This window comes from Simochromis diagramma, unplaced genomic scaffold (genome assembly GCF_900408965.1).
Source record: "Simochromis diagramma unplaced genomic scaffold, fSimDia1.1 OVJJ01000317.1, whole genome shotgun sequence".
Classification (NCBI taxonomy): Eukaryota; Metazoa; Chordata; class Actinopteri; order Cichliformes; family Cichlidae; genus Simochromis; species Simochromis diagramma.
Genome location: NW_024386994.1, coordinates 2,991,415 through 3,010,687, shown reverse-complemented (window position 1 = coordinate 3,010,687; position 19,273 = coordinate 2,991,415). Strand labels below are relative to the sequence as shown.

At 40.2% G+C, this 19,273-nt stretch overlaps 1 protein-coding gene and 1 long non-coding RNA gene across 16 annotated transcripts; one reads left to right on the top strand and one right to left on the bottom strand.

The window, feature by feature from the left end:
* Positions 1-2,550: 2,550 nt before the first annotated feature.
* Positions 2,551-3,726, top strand: LOC120739113. The gene is made up of 2 exons (XR_005697127.1): positions 2,551-2,922; positions 3,051-3,726. It is a non-coding gene; the product is annotated as an uncharacterized LOC120739113 (long non-coding RNA).
* Positions 3,208-19,030, bottom strand: LOC120739111. 15 transcript variants are annotated; one of them, XM_040040785.1, is made up of 10 exons: positions 15,524-17,131; positions 15,247-15,318; positions 14,808-14,879; positions 14,357-14,437; positions 13,093-13,196; positions 5,568-5,622; positions 5,336-5,459; positions 4,310-4,405; positions 4,099-4,189; positions 3,208-3,723 (listed from the first exon to the last, which is right to left on the bottom strand). In XM_040040785.1, the coding sequence occupies exons 1-9, from the start codon at positions 15,653-15,655 to the stop codon at positions 4,122-4,124; spliced, it is 804 nt and encodes a 267-aa protein (XP_039896719.1). In that variant the 5' UTR covers positions 15,656-17,131; the 3' UTR covers positions 3,208-3,723; positions 4,099-4,121. The 15 variants fall into 15 exon arrangements, with proteins under 15 accessions (XP_039896719.1, XP_039896720.1, XP_039896723.1 ...); XM_040040789.1 differs by having other exon boundaries at positions 3,607-3,723; positions 4,099-4,174; positions 15,524-17,135; XM_040040782.1 differs by having other exon boundaries at positions 3,675-3,723; positions 4,310-4,780; positions 5,240-5,459; positions 15,524-17,125.
* Between the last annotated feature and the right edge of the window lie 243 nt (positions 19,031-19,273).

Below are 19,273 nucleotides of genomic sequence, written 5' to 3'. Positions count from 1 at the left end.
GTTTGTGCTCGCGTGGACATGCAGCAAGGGCAGAGAGTGTCGCAGGAGTGGAGTGGGTGCTTAATCTCGTCTTTTGGAAGGGACAAGGCTGCACAACAAAACTCACCACGAAAGAAAATAAAAGAGCACAGAGACTCAATTTATCACAAGAAAGCAGTTGAAATAAAAGAGAAGGCAACACAAAATACAATGCAAAAACACATTGAAGATATGAGAAAGGCTGACTACGCTTCAACTTGCAATGTGTTTAGAACAGCTTATAAGATTGGCAAGCATGGGCGTCCCTTTACAGACATGCCAATAGATGTCCAGTTGCAAGTCTTAAATGGTGTCAAGATGGGCAGAGTTTTGCACTCTAATAACTCATGTGCAAATATACTGGATCACATTGCAGCTGAAATGAAAAAGAAGGTAGTCAATGACATAGTGATGAATGAAAGAAAATTGTGTGTGCTCATTGATGAATCCACTACAATAAGTGGAAAGTCTGTGCTTGTCGTGTGCCTGCGGTCAGCTATTTCCAGTGAAAATCCAGACACAATATTTTTTGAACTGATTGAGCTGCAGGGGACCACAGCAAAGGACATCACTGAAGCACTGTTAGGATGTCTTCATAATAATGGCTTTGACCCTCACTACCTACAGCAACATTTGTTGGCATTTGCTTGTGATGGAGCCTCAGTGATGCTTGGGAGGAAAGCAGGAGTTGCTGCGCAGCTTTGTTCCAAATTCCCTTACCTGTTTGTCTGGCATTGTTCCAATCACAGACTGGAACTGGCAGTTTGTGATGTTTTGAAGGAGGTAGGAGGAATCAACCACTTTAAAATATTCTTAGATCAGCTTTACTCCCTCTACCATGCATCACCAAAAAACCAAAGGGAGTTAACCGAGAGTGCTCACAATGTTGGACAACGTCTCCTTGTGATAGGCCGTGTTTTATCAGTGCGTTGGGTTGCTTCAAGTGAGAGAACAGTGAAAGCAGTATGGGAGAACTACCAAGCTCTGCAGGTACACTTTACAAGTGCTGCTGCTGATACCAGCAGGGACTCAAGAGAGAGAGCAAAATACAAAGGACTCAATGATGTTCTCACTACTGTTTCTTTTGTGGTCAATCTTGGCATCATGTATGACACTTTCACAGAACTCAGTGACCTCTCAAGAATGCTCCAGAGATGGGACATGACTTTGGATCAAGCCGACAGGCAGCTGGACCGACAAATCCGGGTGTTTGAGTCAATGGTATCCACACCTGCCATTGAAGCTGAAAAGGAGAAAATCTTCAGAAATGTATGCCTGCATGAAAATCAGAGGGTTATAAAAATCAACCATGGCCAATTTTTCCGTAGCCTGGCTGAAAATGTTAAGTGCAGGATGACTCCAACAACTTCCTCGCATGTCAGTAAAACCTCATCTGAAAAGACAGATAGTCACCTCCTCTCAGACATCAAGGTCCTCCAGTCTGACTCCTGGCCTGCATCTCTAGATATTCAATATGGGGATGCAGCGGTCAGACGTTTATGTCAGAGATTCAGAGTTGGGGAGAGGGAAAGTGTCCTAGGATTTAGGGAGTATAAAGACCTTAAAGCTTCCAAGACACCAGCAGCCCTGAAGCCGCTTCTTACAGCTGTCCACACCATTGCAGTATCAACAAGTGAATGCGAGCGAGCTTTCAGCTCAATGAATGATACTTTGACAGATAAAAGAAACTCTCTCAACATCAAAAGGTTTTCAAATATGATTTTCCTGAAATCCAACGGACCACCCTTGGATCAGTTTAACGCACAAACATATGTGCAGACATGGCTGGCACTAGGGAGGAGAAGTGCAGCATCCACAAACTGCGAAGCCCAAAGTGAAAGGAAAGTGGAGCCCAAAACGTGCTGGAGCCTTTTCTAGGTAAAATGATTTGTACAGTATTTCTCATTTTTCATTTGGTGTACTGTGATTGTATTTTGCTGAATCTGCTTTTGTATATTTTTCAGGGGTAAAGAAATGAACCATCTTCAAGACTCAAGATTATGTTCTACTGTTCTATGGTTATTATGTTTGGGTTGCTTCAAGTGAGAGAACAGTGAAAGTAGTATGGGAGAACTACCAAGCTCTGCAGGTACACTTTACAAGTGCTGCTGCTGATAGCAGCAGTGACTCAAGAGAGAGCAAAATACAAACTAGAAAGCGAAAATTTCTGAAGAAATTTTAAGTGTGCCTATGCCGCTGCCAATGAGTGTAGTTTGCCATTCATACGGCTCCAAAAAAAAAATCCAAATAAGGGTAGACAGGCCGTACTACTGCTGGCATACCACTAGAGTGAGCCAACACCACAAATGAAGTGAGTGAGCCAACACTCCACAAATTAAGTTTCACTTTCGTTTCAAGTTAAGTTTCACTTTCCGTCCCATTCATTTCAATGGGAAAAAACTTGCATTAAAATATTCATATTTAAAAAACTATAGAAGTAATAAACACCAAAAGTCATAGCACACCATTCCTGATCCAGCCGCACAAAATGGTATAACATATATGAAGCTTGTGTCAAAACTGTGGGATGAGTTACGCGCGGAAATTTCAGGCTGAAAAAGGAAAATAATAATAATAATAATAATAATAAGAACTAGAAACCGAAAATTCCAGAAGAAATTTTAAGTGTGCCTATGCTACTGCCAATGAGTGTAGTTTGCCTTTAATGTGGTGCAATTAGTGCAGGTTGCCATTTATAACACTAGGGGGAGCAATATGCAACATGAGCATAGTTTGCTATTTATACCACAAGAGGGAGGGAAATTGAATACAGCTGATTTTCAAGTTAAAGAAAAGTAAGCTGTATTGTGATCTCTGCTATATGCAGTGCAGCATACAGAGATGAGAGAAAGATGCTCCAGTTACACCATTACAAAAGAAGTTAATAGATATAAAAGAAATTATGTTTAAGTCTGAGGTGTTCAAGAGAAGTTACAATTTAGATTTTACAGTTTTGAGTCGTTTAAAGTGAACAGTTTAACAGATTGTAAACCAAAGTAAGTTTTCTTGGTAGAAAAAAAAAGTCCATTAAGTGGTATTCAATTTGTATTTCAAAGGTATTTTAATGTGAAAAGGGAAAATTATGCAAATTATGAAATTTCCCCTTGTGGGACTAATAAAGGTGTCTTATCGTATTCAAACTATATTTTGTACAAATACCATTTACAATAATGTATTCCATTTAAACATGATATTTAGATTGTGGTAAACAGCAAAGCAATATAAAAAGGAAAAAGGAAACCATTCAAGTAACTTTATATTATGAACCAAAGAGTAAGGCAAAAGTATAAATGAAAAGCATACAAGCATTAATGTATATAGATAAACCCAACAATCATATGACCCCCTATGAGCAAGCACTTTGGCGACAGTGGGAAGGAAAAACTCCCTTTTGACAGGAAGAAACCTCCGGCAGAACCAGGCTCAGGGAGGGGCAGCCATCTGCCGCGACCGGTTGGGGTGAGATGTAAACAAATCAAAAACTGTCCACAGAGCTACAGGGGGCACACTGGGATCGCAACAGCAGCCATAGAGGGAGACAGATTAGGATGTTCTTTCCAGTACTGAAGTGGGTCGCTTTTCTTATGTGTGCGTTTTTCTCTGAGAGGTAGGTCTCCACTTTAGTTTCTTCTCATGAGGCATTCACGGATACTTCTGGATAAGGGTCATTTGGAAGCAAGAGGTTGGCTGACTTTGCAAAAACAGCTAGAAAACAGATAAAAGCAAAACACAATTTAAAACAAAACAAGAGACATCACAAAGCGCAGGTCTTCAGTTAGCGAACTGGCAAGTCATGATGTTCTAATAAATAATTGCAAAAACAAATGTAACTTTAGAACTAAATAACCCAAAACTAAATTAAAAAGGAAGTAAAAAGGAGAAATTTGTTTAATACTGGTGTCTTTTGATTAAGTAAGTTGCCATGTGAGGTAAAACCACATGTGGCTGTAATTTGGTGGCCTGTATATAGTTCCAATCAAAGCGTATAGTTGGCTTAAATGGGTTTAATACTGGTGTCTTTTGATCACTTGACTGTATATAAACCTGTTGAACAAAAGATGCATTTTAATTTCACTATACCTGCCCATCCTTGTAGCTGGTTTCTAGAAGAGTGGCACAGTTTCAACATCAGTGTAGGGCTTCTCCACTGCCTTCACTGGACAGAACACATCTGAGGAGTTATGAATGAATGGATGACTTAATGAATGGATGAGATTATAGTTTGTTTTAAACACTATCAATATCAAATGTTACAATATAAAGAAAGAAACAAAAAAAAAATACAAATGACCTGTTATGGCAGGGATCCCATCAGGTGCAGTTGCAGTCTTTCTGTTCACGTTTCTGGTCAGCTCTTCAATGGATGACAGCACATCAGCAGTCTTATCTATGAGCTCCCACTGGTGAGCTGTCAGTGTTGCTGGTAGAGTGTGCTCAGAAAAACTCCCTTTTGACAGGAAGAAATTTCCGGCAGAACCAGGCTCAGGGAGGTGCAGCCATCTGCCGCGACCGGTTGGGGTGAGATGTAATCAAATCAAAAACTGTCCACAGAGCTACAGGGGGCACACTGGGATCGCAACAGCAGCCATAGAGGGAGACAGATTAGGATGTTCTTTCCAGTACTGAAGTGGGTCGCTTTTCTTATGTGTGCGTTTTTCTGAGAGGTAGGTCTCCACTTTAGTTTCTGCTGATGAGGCACTCACGGATACTTCTGGATAAGGGTCATTTGGAAGCAAGAGGTTGGCTGACTTTGCGAAAACAGCTAGAAACAGATAAAAGCAAAACACAATTTAAAACAATAAAACGAGACATCACAAAGTGCAGGTCTTCAGTTAGCGAACTGGCAAGTCATGAAGTTCTAATAAATAATTGCAAAAACAAATGTAACTTTAGAACTAAATTACCCAAAACTAAATTAAAAAGTAAAAAAACAAATTGGCTTAATACTGGTGTCTTTTGATCAATTGACTGTATGTAAACCTGTTGAACAAAAGGTGCATTTTAATTTCACTATACCTGCCCATCCTTGTAGCTGGTTTCTAGAAGAGTGGCACAGTTTCAACATCAGTGTAGGGCTTCTCCACTGCCTTCACTGGACAGAACACATCTGAGGAGTTATGAATGAATGGATGACTTAATGAATGGATGAGATTATAGTTTGTTTCAAACACTATCACTATCAAATGTTACAATTTAAAGAAAGAAACAAAAATACAATTACCTGTTATGGCAGGGATCCCATCAGGTGCAGTTGCAGTTTTTCTGTTCACGTTTCTGGTCAGCTCTTCAATGGATGACAGCACATCAGCAGTCTTATCTATGAGCTCCCACTGGTGAGCTGTCAGTGTTGCTGGTAGAGCGTGCTCAGTCGCAAAGACATGAAGATCACGTTTTGGTTGCAGTAGGCTTCGCACCACGTAGAGGCTGGTGTTCTGTTGTGTCTGCGTATAAGAGAACATGATTGACTTTATTTTTCAACAAATTCGGTTCAGAGTGTATAGGAATTAATAAAGTAGAAGTACATTAAAGAATGTTACAAGAGGACTCACCTGTACTTCTTGTTGTAGATGCTGATATCCATATTTAGGTCCATCTGTATGACTTCTAGCCGAGAGTAGGCCAATAGGGAGTGACACTTGGCAAGTCCATATCCCTCATACCCTTGCAGTCATTTTGTGTTAGTGAATAACACAATAAATGGGGTTATGATAACTGTGATATGTATTCAGAACACCTGATTGGAGGCAGGCGTATGGCTGTGATATGTAAATGTGATCAATCAATGTGTGTTTTTCGGTAGTTGCAGCAGTAATCAGTTGTGCATATCCTCTTGACTGCAACAGTTCTTGGATGGGTTTTTTTCCTCTGCTCATAAGGTCCTCATTGAAGTCTCCACAAACAATAATTGGTTGGTGATTCATCATTTCCAACGAGTCCAAAAGACATTGCATTTGTGGTAAAAACCTCACATGGCTGTAATTTGGTGGCCTGTATACAGTTGCTATCAAAGCTGTAACTGGCGATTCAACCTTGACAACAACAAATTCAAGGTCAGTCACATTTTGCAGGTATTTTCGGGACTCTGCTGTAAGAATTGTGTTGTGGTAAATTGCAACTCCACCGCCATTTACCTTTGCCATGTCTGTATGATTTGTGTAAGAGACGTGTCTGTTGCGTGTGGCCATGTTGTATTGTTCCAGCTGGAAGCGGGGAGAAACCGATGAGCCAGACAAGTGTGTTTCTGTTATACATAAAACATCAGCAAGGCTGAGTTCATGGTGGCATCTCATGTCCTCCATGTGAGTTGGGAGACCTTGTGCATTATGATGGATAATTGTCAACGTGGGGACTGTGGGATCTACTGATTTTAAGAATTGCAACAGTGGTCTTGCATTCTCAAATGATGCATGTCTCATATTTTTGAGTGCATCTGTGATGGCAGGATCAGCATAGATTTTCTTTTCATCAAAGTCTGTGATGTACAGTCCTTTAAGTGAGGTTGTGCGGCTGAGTGCAACATAGGCCATTCCAGGTTCAAAAACACGCTTCAAGCATACTACTGCTGATTCCATTGTCATGCCTTGTACTTTGTGAGCTGTACATGCAAAGGCCAACTTCATTGGAAATTGCCTGCGAACCACTCCTTTTTTACTTGTGCATTCTTCACATTTCTCAATATACACAAGATTGTCTGAGGATCCTTGTATTTTTCTGCGAAATTTTTGCCCAGAATTTTCATTGTCCAGCGTGAGTCCAATGAGATTCACAGTTTTTGGTCCATCCTGTGTGGCTGTCACAATGTTCGTGATTGTTCCAAATGTCCCATTAACAAGCCCATCTTCAACATCCAAATTTCTGATAATCATAACACGCACTCCAGGTGCAGCTTGTATGTTATCAGGTAAATCTCCTTTGTTGCCTTTCATCATTTCTGCCAGGAGGACCATCTCACCCGTTCGTGGGTCTTTTCTGTAGTCTTCTGCCTGAATATTTATGATATCAGAATGAAGAGCAGTTACAGTTGCTGAATTGTGTTTGTCGACCTCTTTGTTTGTAGCATAAATGTGTAATACATTAGATGGACAGTCTTTTATGTCATGGATAGCCTGTGTGAGCAAGGCTTTGTCATCGGCTTCAAGAGAATCTGTTTTTTGCTTCACTCTTATCCTGTTCAGAACTTCAGCAAAAGAATGATCATCTTTCTGTCGCATGATTTCTGTCAGGTTGACCATGTGGAAATAGTCTTTCCAGAGATCAAGGACATTGTCCTCGTACACACAGAGTGGTTTGGCTTTTCCAAGGGGTGGCAGCTGGTAAAAGTCTCCTACTGCAAGGATAGACATCCCACCAAAAGGTTTCTTGTTTCCTTTGATCTGCTGAAGTCTCCAGTGGATGTAGGCAAAAAGGTCTTTAGAAACCATAGATATCTCATCAATGATCAGAATCTCTGCATTTGAAAGTGAAGCTCTCACTTCATCCAGTGCATTCCCCAGTCCCTGATAAGGCGGTTTTAAAGATCTTGGCAGCTTTAGCAGAGAGTGCAGTGTTTTCCCAGATATGTTAAAAGCTGCAGTGCCAGTAAATGCAGTCAGCAGTACTGCAGGGTAGGACATGTCTGCTTGGTCTCGGAATCTGGGGAGTTGGTGCAAAATCTTTGTTGCCTCCTCATATATGCACTTGATAACATGTGATTTTCCACAGCCAGCTCCTCCAGAGACAAAATAAAAGAACTGCTCAGGACAGTGACCCCACACAAGTTTGAAACACCACTCACGCACTGCGTAGAATATGGATGCTTGGGTTTCATTCAGACTTTGGTACATTTTTCTGACAAAGTCTGGGCTCAGCTTTGGTGCTATGATTGCTGGCATGGTTCCACTGCTGCTACCACTGACTTGGTAGTCAGGAACAATGTCCATTTCATTTTCGTCAGTGTCATGTCTGGATTGTCGTTGGGCCACACACTCTAAACGATCTACTTCAACCTCAGGTGCAAAGGTGTTCCATGCATTGATAAGTGGGCCTTGTTGTTCAATCTGTTCCAGTGCCCTTTCCATTGTTTTGCCATGGCCTTCATAACGCTTTTTGTTAAAGGTAACAATTGGCCGTACTGCAAAACCATGTTTTCGTCCACTTTTGTAGAACTGCTCGGATGTGGGGTATTCTGTGTTTTTAAGGTCATCATTTGATCGATGTGGATAATAAAGTTTTAGTAGTCTGCTATAAAACTTTTCTGGTTGTTTCTTTTCTGAGAACCGAGGATATCTGATTATTGCAGGTTTCCCTCTTGTTCTTTTTTGAATATAACCCATGTTATTCAAAAGAGGGATGGCATTTTTGGACTCTGTTTGACGGCCGTAGAGAATCCTGTACTCTGAAGCAAATTCACCCAAACACATTCTTTCAAAGTCAGGTGTTCTGGGTCTGTTTGCATATTTTTCTGGCAATCCGGACATCCACACATTTTCATCATCTGGTGCCATGCTCTGCAACCTGCTCATCGGGAGACTCATTTTCAGGGCATCATCATCAGTCTGTATGAAGACCACACTGCGTGAACACTTTTTTAGTGGCAGGCTGCATGTCCTTGCCACGGATTCTTGGGCACTGACTTCTCTGTGTTTAGCATATGCCTGCATTATCTGTTTCATTTCATCTCTTTCATTGACATTGGACTTTTTTACTTCCTGGATGACGCCATTAAGAAATTGTGTCATCTCAAATTCAGGTTTAGAGACATAAGACATCATGTACATCAGGCAGCTGTAGTCATCAATGACATATTGGATGTCCATGTTGGCATTCCAGGCCCTCAGCAGATCTGCATTGTATGCATTCACCCAGCAGTCATTAGGTTCACGTTGTAAGAGGATGACATGACCATTGCTTAAATTGAAGACACAATCCAAGTATTGTTCATAAGTTAATTTGCATTTGTGAAGCAGCTCAGACAAGTCTTCAAACGAGGAATTTGGGTCGCAGAGCAAATCTCTCAATGGCTGGAGTTTTTCTTTGGCCTCTTTCATTTTTTTTGCGAGAGCCATTCGTCTGTTCTTTTGCTTTTCATTTGTGCCCTTCTCCTTACTTGTGCTATGCTGCTTATCATTGTGATCATCATCATCTGGGCTTGGGAAAGTAATCATTGTTTGGTCTACGGGTAGTTTGGGGAATCCAAACCTACATGACACATTACCTTTTTTACAGGATCTGGAGTGATTTCTGCTGTGGACTTGAACCTCAGACACAATTTTGTGAAGTTCAGGATCGGCGTTTTGGTCAGGCATCTTACATGTTATGTACTTGTCAATAAATTTGTACACGTGGTCTTCAAGGTCGCTTCCAAATTCAGGTGCATCTTTGACCCAAACCAGTAAATGGATATGAGGGCTACCTCTGGCCTGAAACTCCACTCGATAAAAGTAATCTTCTACTTCACCGATGGGCTGTGCTGGGGACAGGATCAGTGTTGTCATTAGTGCATCAACTCTTTTTTCAAACAATCGCATCACAGTGACAGGGTTGCTTCGGAGAATTTCACACTTTGTGTTCCAGTCAAGTTGTGAAAAATCCACCTGTTCACCTTGTTGAGTTTTTATGACCTCAACAACCTCAGGCCATCTCATTTCAGCAGCTGAAAATGTCAGGAAAAAAGTTGGCTTTCCTAACTGTCTGACCATAGCATGTAGGTCTTTCAGTGCCTTCTCCCAATAGGCTGGAGTACCTCTCAGAGGTTTCATGAAGCGTGTTGCGTCTTTGTTATTTATCAGTTTCTCCACTTCGTCTTTATTTTGAAGCATTCTGTTAGAAATTTTACGCCCATCCTTGGTGATTGCCTTTCCTTTGCGCAATTGGATGGACATGCTGTTTGTAGCCATGTGTGTTTCTGTTACAAACTGTGCAAAGAATAGGTAGCTTTGGTCAGTTGCAAACCGTGTGTCTGCAGAGAACAGCCGTGTATTAAAATACATGCTTGGGGAAAGTTTAACTTGTCTGGCTTCATCTAATGTGTTCTGTCCAGTTGGGAACTGCACAGGAAAGGCCATGGCTTCAAGTTTAGGAACAGAGAAGAAGCCAACAGGTCTATTTCCTTGCGCGGGTGCAATGCTAAATATTCCTTCACCATATGATAAAATGTCCTGTGCTATATCTGGTGGTTGCATACAGGTGTCTAGAACAAGACCAGGTCGAAGTTCTTCCTTTTCTTTCTCCATATCTTGTAAGGGCTCTTCATTTGACTGTTCAGGCTCCATTAGTTGGTTTACATCATGACATGGCTCAAGCAGTCCAGCTGTTGTGTCGTCAGTGGTTCTTCTTTCTGGTACAATTTGCTGGTCGAAGTTTCTAGGCAGTGCATCTTGAATATCTGCATCAGCAGTGTCATGTTCCGTCTCGATTATCTGATTACTTGTGGGATCAGCAAAAGTAGCTTCATCATCAATAGATACATCTTTGTATTCTGAATGCATCTCTTTTAGCTTTGATAATCCCGCTAACACGTTCTTCATGTTTACAGTGTAGAAGTGTTGGTAACCTTTGAATCTGATGTGTCTCTTCAGTTGTACCTGCAGGAGCTGGGCTTCACTGTTAGGTCTGGGAAGACAGTTTACTGTGGTTTCCACATCCGATGGTACACAAACAACAGCCCCATGTACGGCTCTTTGCTGTCCTTTTGGTAATGCAATTATTTTTGCAAACGGGAGAATTTTAGCAGTCAGTTGTCGTTCTAGTACATTTAATCGACTCAGTTCAATTGGAATGGTTGCTAGTGCTAAATTGTTTGCTACTGCGACAGATGGCATCTTGCCTCTTTGTAGGTGGTTGTCACAGTTGTAGCAAATCCACTCTTCGATTCTTTGTTTTGGGAAAGTACAATTAGCTGAGCATTCCCTGTCACAAACATGGACAAATTTTCCTGTCAAGCAAGTGGCAACAATGTTACTATTAGTAACATACTTTGATCTTTTGCAGTGTTTAACTTGATTAGGAAACAGAGTTCTGTGGCACACTGTACAGACATGGGTGGGTCCTAACTGAATGGCTTCACGGAAAGCTAATGTGGCTGCTTGCATCACACTGTTCACTACAAGCTGGGGCTGTGCTTCAGACTGTGGACCCTGCTGGAACTGTGTTACTAGTCGTCTGTATTTCTTCTTTATTCTCTGTGCACACAACTTTTTGTAAATGGCAAAAGATGCAGTGGTAGCCATTTTGTGTCTCTGGTACTGGGCACAGCGCTGTATATGGTGCAGTCTGAATTGTGAGTCATTGTGATACCTGGCATAAAGTGATTTTTTCTGTTTGTGCCTGTAGTTTGGATCAGATGCATATTTTGTTCTTATGTATGCACTCTTCCTTTCTCTGACATGATCCTCTCTGTATTTCTGGCCCATGTATTTTTTCATTCTGCTTCGAAAGTCAGTATCCGTGTTGTACCTTTGGACCAGATATTGCTTCTGTCTGGTTCGAAAGTCAGTATCCGTGTTGTACCTTTGGACCAGATATTGCTTCTGTCTGGTTTGAAAGTCAGTATCCGTGTTGTACCTTTGGACCAGATATTGCTTCTGTCTGGTTTGAAAGTCAGTATCCATGTTGTACCTTTGGACCAGATATTGCTTCTGTCTGGTTTGAAAGTCAGTATCCGTGTTGTACCTTTGGACCAGATATTGCTTCTGTCTGGTTTGAAAGTCAGTATCCGTGTTGTACCTTTGGACCAGATATTGCTTCTGTCTGGTTTGAAAGTCAGTATCCGTGTTGTACCTTTGGACCAGATATTGCTTCTGTCTGGTTTGAAAGTCAGTATCCGTGTTGTACCTTTGGACCAGATATTGCTTCTGTCTGGTTTTAAAGCTGGTATCCGTGTTGTACTTGTGAACCACATATTTTTTCTGTCTGATTTGAAAGTCGGGATCCGTAGTATATCTTCTGATAATGTAGTCTCTCATTTTTTGTTGAAAATGACGATCACTTTGGTATCTCTTCACCTTGCAGGCTTTTACTTTTTCTTGAATATGAGGATTTGCGTAATATTTTTTGGCTGATAACAGTCTTTGTTTACGGTAATGACAGTTTTCAGCATATTGAGTTTTCATAGCCTGTAATCTTTTCATTCGAAATTCACGACAGGAGGCATATCGTTCTCTGTTGTGTCTTTTTTTGTTTGTCTTCTTTGCCACTTCTTCAGTTGAAGATTTGTCTTTAGCTTTTACATACTCCCTCTGACTTGTTTGAGCTTGATGAATAGCTTTCCGACGTCGTCGTTTATTTAATTTGCTCACATTTCTTGCTGTTCGGGGGGTTTTAGCCATTTTGTCATCTGGTGAGTTTAAAGTATTGTCTAACATCGTCATGTGGGTTTTGGCTGATTCTGGTTCAGGCATTTGCGCAGTGGGATTCGTGATTTGTGGTTCATCATTTTGTGTTGATGATGTAGCTGTAGCTCCTGGTGTTGCCTGAGTTGACTGTCCAGGGGGTTCCGTGTGAGTGCTGACTGTTTTGAAAGAAACAGGCACAAACTCATATCGTGCATGCTTGCCTTGATTTTGAAAAAGGTTATGCACGTGGGTGATCAGGTCATTCACATGAGTGAAAGTGAGCATGACTGCTGTTCCATTTGGCTGACGTAAACCCGCTGCACTTCTTGAATGTGAATCAAATAATCCATACCTCCCAGATTTGTCACGGAAAACCGCAATGCACTCAGGTGAGACCATGAGCAAAGCAAAGTTCACATCTGTTGACAGACATACAAGGCGACTAGCAAGAGGCAACCACCACTCTGTTCTTTGAGGACTGTTCTCTGCTGCTGCCACATATCCATAACTTACGTCATCCATTTTCACACTGTAGACATTTATGTCAGTATGAAGTTCTTTGGGCAGGTCCTCCATGGTCAGATGATCGTGTGTATAACGCTTCTCCTGCAGAAGATTTGTTTTAATCCAACAGTAGAGTGCATCTCCCTGTTCAAGGACCTTATCAAGTATGGCTGTGTTGAACTGGTATTCCTCATTAAGGTAGGCCAGGAATGTGAGGGCATTACATGTGCACTGATGATTTCGAGAGAATTCTGGGTACCTTTCATCACTCTGACAATGAGTTGCACTGACACTCCAAAAGGGCTGAACTGTGTTGCTCTGTAGCTCCTCCGTCAGTAGGTCTTCATTTGTGTCATGGAAAGGCTGATCAAGAAATGCAAAGGTGACACATATTATTGTTAAACATTTTATGATATGTGTTTCAAGGTTGAGCAACAATAAAATACATTTAAGTGTTGCTGCAATAATGTAGAAAAATGTTGTGTTTTTATTTTTTTAAGTGTCAACGACTGAACGTAGTGTAAAGCGCTTTGGGAGCCTTGGAGACTAAGTAAAGTGCTATACAAATACAGGCCATTTACCATTTTTAATTATGTTAAAATAATTAAGCAATGTTCAGGCAAATTAATCCAAATTATATCACTCATCAATCATAGTATAGCATAATCTGAAGATAAACAGCATCAGATATGCCAGAAAGAGAAAGGCAGAAAGACAGTGACAGGAACAGTGAGAGTGAGTGAGAGAGAGCAGAGGTGGGAAGTAAAAATGACAAATATTTTAGATATCTGTAATTTGCTTGAGTGCTGTTTTTTTTTTTAATGACCTTTAACAAAGGTCATATCTGTACCTTCTGCTCCTCATATTTTCAAAGCAGTTAATTTCTTTCAGTATAACACATTATTTTAGGTTGCTGCGGGCCTTCAAACATCAACTAAATTGCAGCCTAAATACAAATATATGAAAGGAAATCCTGTTTATGTATTATTCGTAAGAGGATCTCAGATGCTCTTAAATTAGATGTAATTCGTTCACTAATTTCAGATTAAACCAGATGGTTCTGTACATGTGCCATAAAAACACGTTTCATAGTTGTGTTACATTTTGTAAAGAAATTACACAAAATTCAGTTACAGGTTAAATGTGATTGAAACAGAATACACTGACATCCATCTTGATAAAAGATGAGTGTCACAAAGCCATGTTTGTATTTATTTGCACTGCTTTTCACTGTGGATGTCAATTTATGTGAAGCTTAAAGTATTAAATGGTATAAACGTTTTTTTCTGAACAATATATACATATATAGAAATAGCTAAATAGACAGAAATAGTTATTGAGATGTCTGCATTTTAGGAATCTGAAGAAAGAAATTTACAAATGTACATGTTTAGTCTAACATTTTAATATATTTAGTACGAGTTAGCAAGCATACTTAAGGTGAAAGACTAAATATCAACCCCGGTGATTATACAGCAAAGATCACATGTATACTAATTTGTTATAGACATTTGTGGACATACCTTTGTAAGTGGAGAATTTGATGCCGTGTGGAAATCATCAGTTGCCCAGACTCGTTTTGCTGGTGGACGAGTGTCTGAAATCTGATAATGGGTTACATACAGTTAATCAAAATTATAAAAACCTACTAACAGAGTTGAAACGGAGTGTAACACTGGATACTTTAAAGAAAACATGAAACAGTAGTGATTACTAAACTTACAATAAAAAATAAAAAAGCAATAAAAAAAATCCCAGCTGTTTGCATAACTACTAAGAGATTTGAAAGTGAGTGTAACTTTAGAAACTTTAACGAAAATATGGAACAGTAGTGGTTACGTAACTAACAAAGGGGATACAACAAAATTCTTGCTTGCATAATGCTAACATGTAACCATATGTCTTTAACATTTAATGGTAATGTAACTGTCCACTATAAATCCTTAATGGGGGAAGACGTTTTTTTAAATTTACCTTGCTGCCTGGAGGACATAAGGAGGTGGGTCTATTCTCCGTTACCAAGGACAACCTGGCTGGTGCTGTCTGCTAACCCAGGAAAAACAGTATATAATGTTAAGACATTAAGTGACCTGACACATTAATTTCACTCTAAAATGCAATGCATGGCATGAACTGGTATGCCAGTTGGGTAACAGATCGTTTTTCTAGTGGACGTGTATCTGAAATCTGATGAGAGGTTATGTACAGTTAGTCAAAATTATAAAACCTACTAACAGATTTGAAACAGAATGGAATATTTGATACTGAACAGTAGTGGTTACTAAACTTACAAAGCAATAAAAAAAAATAATCCCTGCTGTTTGCATAATGCTGAGATGTAACCATGAATATGTCTATAACATGTAATTGTCTATTGTAAATTCTTAATAGAGGAATATTTTTTGATATTTACCTTGATACCTGGGGAACATAAGGAGGTGGGTCTATCCTGTGTTTCCAAGGATAACCTTGCTGGTGCTATCTGCTAACCCGGGAAAAAGGGTATAGAAGACATTAAGTGACCTGACACATTCATTTCATTTAAATGCTCTGCATACCATGCACTGTTATGCCAGTTGTGTGACATTATAACAAACAATCCTAAACTGTATGGGTAGGTGTTCTTAACTGTCTCAAACGTGTTTCGAAAACTGTTCAACTGTCTGTGATCACTACCATATCTTCATTACCTGGTCAGATGGAAAACTACTGACTGCCTCATCTTGGTTGTGGCCAGTGAGCATTGGGACAGCAGGATCGACCAGGTCAAGTGGTTTCCAGCGCTTCTTTTGTGCCTGGGATCTTTTATTTTTTCTCGGCATCTGGTAGAATGTCAGCAGAAAAACAGAATATTAATTGTTGGCATTTCAAGCATGTGATCAGACCCAGCTTTCATTTTAAGTCAAGCATAATAACCAGGTAGCTGCATCGGTAGCCAAAAGACTTTACAATGCAGTAAATCGACAAACAGTAAATGAATCAAAAATTCTGATGTATACCAGCAATTTTTTTATTTTAACCCTCTGATACACAAGATGACTACAAGAACCAAAAAAAAAAAAAAAAAAAAAAATCTCTCTTTTCTTTAAATAGACATATTGATAGTGTCACTACCCGGTCTTAAGGCTTTGTTAAGTAAAGTTCCATAACAGTTTGTATATTGTAATTGGGAAAGTGATTACCTTGAAAGTTGGGAGGCAGATTTGTTGACCACGACAATTACTCCGTTTTGGTGTACAGCAATTGGGAAAGTAATTACCTTGCAAAGCTGGGAGGCAGTGTTGTTGCTGGGGCGCTGGTAGAATGCCAGCAGCAAGCAAACCCAGATGTTCACAGCTCCTACTTAACACCTTAAACTTTCCAAACAAATCTTACAAGAACATTTGGCAAAGTGATTGGCTTGCAAACCTAGGAGACAGTCTTGTTGCCCACAACAGTTTTGTTATAGAGTAATTGGAATATTGGGTACCTTGCAAGGCTGACAGGCAGTCTCGTTGCTGGGAGGCGGTCTTGTTGCTGGGGCTCTGGCAAAATGCCAGCAGCAAGCAGACCCAGATGGTCACAGCTCCTATTTAACACCTTAAACTTTGCAAACAAATCTCACAAGAACAATTAGCAAACTGATTGGCTTGTAAAGCTGAAATGTAGCCTTGTACTGTATGGTTGAAATGTCCCACTGAGAGACAAAGAGGAACTTTACTCCCTTCCAAACAGTAAAGTTCCTCTTTGTCTCTTTGTTTTAATTACAAACAACGGCTCTGGAATAAAATGGCATCCAGCGCTAAACACACCAATTTTCTAGATATCAGCTGAACACACACATAGAAAATATAAGGGGGGCACTTACCTTGGCTGAAGCAAGAGTTGAGGTGTTAAAGGCTGCTGTAGTTAACGCCTTATAAAAACAGAAAAAGAGGTGTGAAACGCGGCTACAACGAAGCTATTGTTTTGGACGCGGCGACAGTCGCCACTTAAAAGTTTTAATTACAAACGATACCTCTGGAATAAAGTGACATCCAAGTGCTAACCACACAATCATTTTGTAGATATCAGCGTCCAGACACAGAAAATCACTTTCAAAGTCATTTTCAAGCCGGAGAGGCTTACCTATGCTCAATATCCGCTAGCTAGCCACCACCGAGACAAAGGGCGTGAAATGCGATCGCCAAGATACACATACAAAAAAAAAAAATCACTTCGCTTCTTAAAAGTTTTAATTACAAACGATACCTCTGGAATAAAGTGACATCCAAGTGCTAACCACACCATCATTTTGTAGATATCAGCGTCCAGACACAGAAAATCACTTTTAAAGTCATTTTCAAGCCGGAGAGGCTTACCTATGCTCAATATCCGCTAGCTAGCCACCACCGAGACAAAGGGCGTGAAATGCGATCGCCAAGATACACATACAAAAAAAAAAAATCACTTCGCTTCTTAAAAGTTTTAATTACAAACGATACCTCTGGAATAAAGTGACATCCAAGTGCTAACCACACCATCATTTTGTAGATATCAGCGTCCAGACACAGAAAATCACTTTCAAAGTCATTTTCAAGCCGGAGAGGCTTACCTATGCTCAATATCCGCTAGCTAGCCACCACCGAGACAAAGGGCGTGAAATGCGATCGCCAAGATACACATACAAAAAAAAAAAATCACTTCGCTTCTTAAAAGTTTTAATTACAAACGATACCTCTGGAATAAAGTGACATCCAAGTGCTAACCACACCATCATTTTGTAGATATCAGCGTCCAGACACAGAAAATCACTTTCAAAGTCATTTTCAAGCCGGAGAGGCTTACCTATGCTCAATATCCGCTAGCTAGCCACCACCGAGACAAAGGGCGTGAAATGCGATCGCCAAGATACACATACAAAAAAAAAAAATCACTTCGCTTCTTAAAAGTTTTAATTACAAACGATACCTCTGGAATAAAGTGACATCCAAGTGCTAACCACACCATCATTTTGTAGATATCAGCGTCCAGACACAGAAAATCACTTTCAAAGTCATTTTCAAGCCGGAGAGGCTTACCTATGCTCAATATCCGCTAGCTAGCCACCACCGAGACAAAGGGCGTGAAATGCGATCGCCAAGATACACATACAAAAAAAAAAAAAAATCACTTCGCTTCTTAAAAGTTTTAATTACAAACGATACCACTGGAATAAAGTGACATCCAAGTGCTAACCACACCATCATTTTGTAGATATCAGCGTCCAGACACAGAAAATCACTTTCAAAGTCATTTTCAAGCCGGAGAGGCTTACCTATGCTCAATATCCGCTAGCTAGCCACCACCGAGACAAAGGGCGTGAAATGCGATCGCCAAGATACACATACAAAAAAAAAAAATCACTTCGCTTCTTAAAAGTTTTAATTACAAACGATACCTCTGGAATAAAGTGACATCCAAGTGCTAACCACACCATCATTTTGTAGATATCAGCGTCCAGACACAGAAAATCACTTTCAAAGTCATTTTCAAGCCGGAGAGGCTTACCTATGCTCAATATCCGCTAGCTAGCCACCACCGAGACAAAGGGCGTGAAATGCGATCGCCAAGATACACATACAAAAAAAAAAAAAATCACTTCGCTTCTTAAAAGTTTTAATTACAAACGATACCACTGGAATAAAGTGACATCCAAGTGCTAACCACACCATCATTTTGTAGATATCAGCGTCCAGACACAGAAAATCACTTTCAAAGTCATTTTCAAGCCGGAGAGGCTTACCTATGCTCAATATCCGCTAGCTAGCTTTAGCAGCGTGCCGAACATGACCACGACAGACAAAGAAATCGCCCAAACAGGCATAAAAAAATCACTTTCAAAGCTAAATTTCAAACAGAGGGAGAGATATGGACTTACCTTGTCAAAGCTTACGCTGTCTTACCGAACACTTCAGAAAATCACGTTCAAAGATCAATTTCAAACCGGAGGCGAAGAGACGCGTGGAAGTCACTTCTAAGGTCAAATTCAAACCCGGAGGAGGGGCGGAGAGACGCGCGCCGTTGATAGTGTCGTCATTGCGTTAATCCAAATAAGGGTAGACAGGCCGTACTACTCCCGACATACCACTAGAGTGAGCCAACACACCACAAATGAAGTTTCAACAGGATAAGTTTCATTTTTACTTCCCATTCATTTCAATGGGAAAAAACTAGCATTAAAATATTCATATTTAAAAAACTATAGAAGTAATAAACACCAAAAGTCATAGCACACCATTCCTGATCCAGCCGCACAAAATGATATAACATATATGAAGCTTGTGTCAAAACTGTGGGATGAGTTACGTGCGAAAATTTCAGGCTGAAAAAGGAAAATAATAATAATAATAATAATAATAATAATAAGAATAATAAATCCGAGCAATAGTAATAAGTGTGCCTTTTGGCATAGGCACACTTAATAATAAATCCGAGCAATA